At 40.9% G+C, this 3711-nt stretch overlaps 1 protein-coding gene across 4 annotated transcripts in view; it reads left to right on the top strand.

The window, feature by feature from the left end:
- LOC138044047 (proton-coupled folate transporter-like) overlaps positions 1-3209 on the top strand; it is a 24285-nt gene extending 21076 nt beyond the window's left edge. For all 4 annotated transcript variants that reach the window (XM_068890644.1, XM_068890646.1, XM_068890645.1 and 1 more), the window contains 2 exons: positions 2225-2384; positions 2621-3209. In XM_068890644.1, the coding sequence (XP_068746745.1) occupies positions 2225-2384; positions 2621-2810 (350 nt within the window). In that variant the 3' untranslated portion in view covers positions 2811-3209. The remainder of the gene's footprint in view (positions 1-2224; positions 2385-2620) is intronic.
- Positions 3210-3711: the final 502 nt, after the last annotated feature.

Raw genomic sequence — 3711 nt, 5'->3', positions numbered from 1 at the left:
GTATATTATCTGGGCCAGGAGATGTTTGCTTTATTTTGAGCAGAGCGTAGCCTTCCTGACTCAGTGTGAGCTGTGGTGCAGGAATATTTTCTATGCAGTCCATATGTGAGGGTCTGGTATAATCTTCATCATGACATAAACTTGCAAAATAATATTGTGAAATTTTGTCATCGTTCCCCTGTTGCCCAGTTCAAATTAGGTATGTTCCCCTGGGAGGGGCTCAACGGTCGCACGGCAACATGGAATCCATTTTTTAAGTAAAAAGACGCCCTTTAAAACGTTTGCTCGGAATACCATGTTGCGCAGAAGTAGGGTGATACAATTTGGACGAGTTAGAAGCAAACTGCAAGGGTTGAATAGACCAAAGCGATGTTCAAATTTGCTAAGTACAGGACAAAAGAAGTGTTTCTGCGGCCAATTGAAGTCTGGTAGGCTCATAACGTATTGGTGAACATCGCGTAGTGTTTACATATAAAATCAATGGGTCACTAAGCAAAAGTAGTAGTTTGATTTGGTACAAGTTGTTGGATCGGAAATAATGTGAATCTGTCAATGCAGGGGTGACATACAAAGTGAAAGTGGTGGGCCAAGGGAGGGTAAAACCTCAGCGTAGCGAGAGAGATACCTTGTGAAAACCATTCTGTAATGTGGCTAAAAAAATTTAGCCCTCCTCTTACCAGATGCAAAGTTTAGAAATAAACTGTGTTGTGAATAATGCGGTGACCTCCCTCTAGGTAGCTAACATGAAGACCGTGAAACAATTGAAAAATTGACATTCGCAGATGATGCTCGTAACAAGAACGGGAGAGTTGAAAACACTGACCCCAGTCCAGTAGACTACCTCGATGGACTACCCAAATGCACTACCCCAAAAATACAATTTCAAGTGAGTACTATTGACCGTGAGCAGCGTCACGGTTAGTGCTAATCCTAAACACCCATTTTAAACGGCGTTGGTCGCCAGTATTTAAGTCTAAGCACCCATTTTAAAAGGTTAGCTTTGGATGATTGTTGTGATGGATGATTACTTCATGCAAGTCAAGTGAAACTGGTTCAATTCCTGAATTTATTCGCATGTAGCCATGCGGACGAAAATAAACAAGATGCATGCAATGTAAGTAGATAATCAATTCAGTTCTTTCAATAGTACTCATTCGAAATAGTATTTTTTTTAGATTTAGTCTATTTTAGGGTAGTCCATCGGGGTAGTCCATGGACTGGGGGTCAGTGTTTTCAACTCTCCCAACAAGAACAGCTGAAAGAAAAAGAAACTTGGGGCATTTCCAAAATAACGCTGCTGGAAGTTCTGTGCTGACGATTTCATCATGTTGTCAACACGCAAGATTTAGGATAACTATCTTATTCATAACATTTCCAGAAGACTGAATCCAGCATTTTCACCTTTTAGCTACTATTGAGCTTTCACTCAGAACATGCCGGGGCTTGAGCTTCTGAATAGGCAAACGACTTTAAAAGGTTCTCACTGAAACACCAACACAGCCCCCAACGGTTTGGTTGCTCCACTGCATGTTATAAATCCGGATTTTCATCAAACTCTGTAAGAACTGAGGCTGTTTGAAGCCTCACGCGCACAGAAATCCCCTCCAACGACACTCGACGCGTCACGGCTGTTTTTTTTTTGTTGTTGTTGTTGTTGTTGGAAAAAGTAGTTTCGTTATAAAGGGAGGTGAAATTTATTACCTCAAGGGGTCAAGTGAATTGCTTTTAGCCAATGAAATCACCGCCTCGTAATTCTGTTGACAATTTTGCTGCACCGAACAAAGTCACCCGAGATTACACACGTATTCCGAGTAATCACATATGACCTACCGTTTTCATCTTAAAGATTTCCCCAAAACAGCGTCCACTTCATACCTTTGTCCCAGTGGAAAACCAAGAATAAGATTATGGGGTTTTGTTGTGTATTTTGCAGGTTCGGGTTTAGGTTTCAAAAAACAGATAACAACACAATTAACCGAGCCCCAATTTCGTTGATTTTATCACCGTTGCAGCTAACAATCAGTCTCACAAAAACTTCGGAATGGCAGCATTCCGAACGCTCACTTGCTTGTTTCACTCCCGAGAAAACGTACCGCTAGAGTAGAAAATTTTGATTCCTGCGAGCCACTCACGTCTTGTCTCGTGTTCTGCTCTCGCGTAACAGTCATGAGGAGAACAATTCCTAACTCATTTACAAGCTTTTATGATTTTCTTTCTGTTTCAGGTTCATTGTTTTCAGCCACCGCATCTGTTAAGACTCTGTTCGCATACCTCGGTGCTGTTATACTGAACTCTTTGTACGCCAAATCTCTAAAATTTGATGAACCCGGATTTGTCTTTTTCCTGGCAGCGGCTCTGCTCTTGTTGCCCCTCGCTTTGACTTTGTGAGTTCTGAGCATTTTTTTCTTATGCTGCAGACAAACTAATTTATCCACCCGTGAGTTTTGTGCGCACTGTTTGCGCGAGAATCAAGATACCCCTCTTATAAAGACATGCACATTTTATGCCCTGTTTGGTTCCTTGGTAGCGCACGAAATACTCTTAGGAACATCCATCTAATCGCGGACTGGCCAACTTATAGCCAGTGCTGACAGAGCGCCGTTTGTCTTCTTATTTGCAGCTTCTTGAAAGACCTGTCCATGTTTGAAAACAAAAGGAAGTTAATAAATCAAGTCAGTGGCTACAAAAGTATAACAGACCCTGCAAACGAGAAAGATGAGCAAAACTACAGCCCCAGTTCTCTTGCTAAAACTCCTGAGGATCCGTTAGTTATTCCAGACAGTGACAGTTGTGAAGCAAAGCGTGTTTAAAGGAAGTACATACTGGGCTTCGATATTTTCTTTTTTTTGTATTTTCCCAAGCCTGTGTAGCGTTTGCTTTGTTTTCAGAGCAACGAAGGATCGAGGAACGGGATTTTCGACGTTCTGCACGCATGCTCATTCAAGTCCCACGCTCATTTTTCAAGCGCCGTCTGAAAACATCAAAAATATGTCTTTCCTGGTTTGAAACCCAACTGAACGCTGGCTGCAGGCTAGGAAGTCCTTTTGTAAACTTTTATATGACTTAGAAGCATGCTTCATGGTCAAGAAGTTTGAGTCAATTCGAGTTTACCACACACTATTCGTAGAAATACAGCTATGATAGATAGTCACATGATTTCACGAGTAATTTGGAATGAATGAGTACGAGTACATTTTTTCGAAGACATACATACCGTATACATAATGACGAGTGCTTTATTCTTAATCATAGAGACTTATTAATCACAGAGATGAAAATATATGATGGTAATAGGACTGAGTGGAGTCCAATTTGGTCTGTAATCATACGAGTGATTAACAAAATTGGACGACCGCGTAGCGGGAGACCGATTTGTTCAATCACGAGTATGATTACAGACTGGATTGGACGACACGATGTCCAGCCACCAATTTAATCATAACCATTACAATGTCCGAGAAAACAAAATTTATGCATTCCTTTTTCACTGCCTAATGTTACAAATTTGTCTATTTTGGAAAATCCCCAGTTTGATAGGATAAGTGGTTGTTGCTATGCTTATTGTGCTAAATTCTGTGATTGGTGGATTAAGCTGAGTGCACTCAATATGATTGGCTGATACAACTGTCTGATTTTAAGCTATCCGAATACAGCCAACTGTCCGATTTCACTGTCCGATTTCAACCCTACTCAATAATTAGTGAAAAGTAA

This window comes from Montipora capricornis, chromosome 3, assembly GCF_036669925.1.
Source record: "Montipora capricornis isolate CH-2021 chromosome 3, ASM3666992v2, whole genome shotgun sequence".
Lineage (NCBI taxonomy): Eukaryota > Metazoa > Cnidaria > Anthozoa > Scleractinia > Acroporidae > Montipora > Montipora capricornis.
This window is presented reverse-complemented; position numbering and strand designations above follow the sequence as displayed.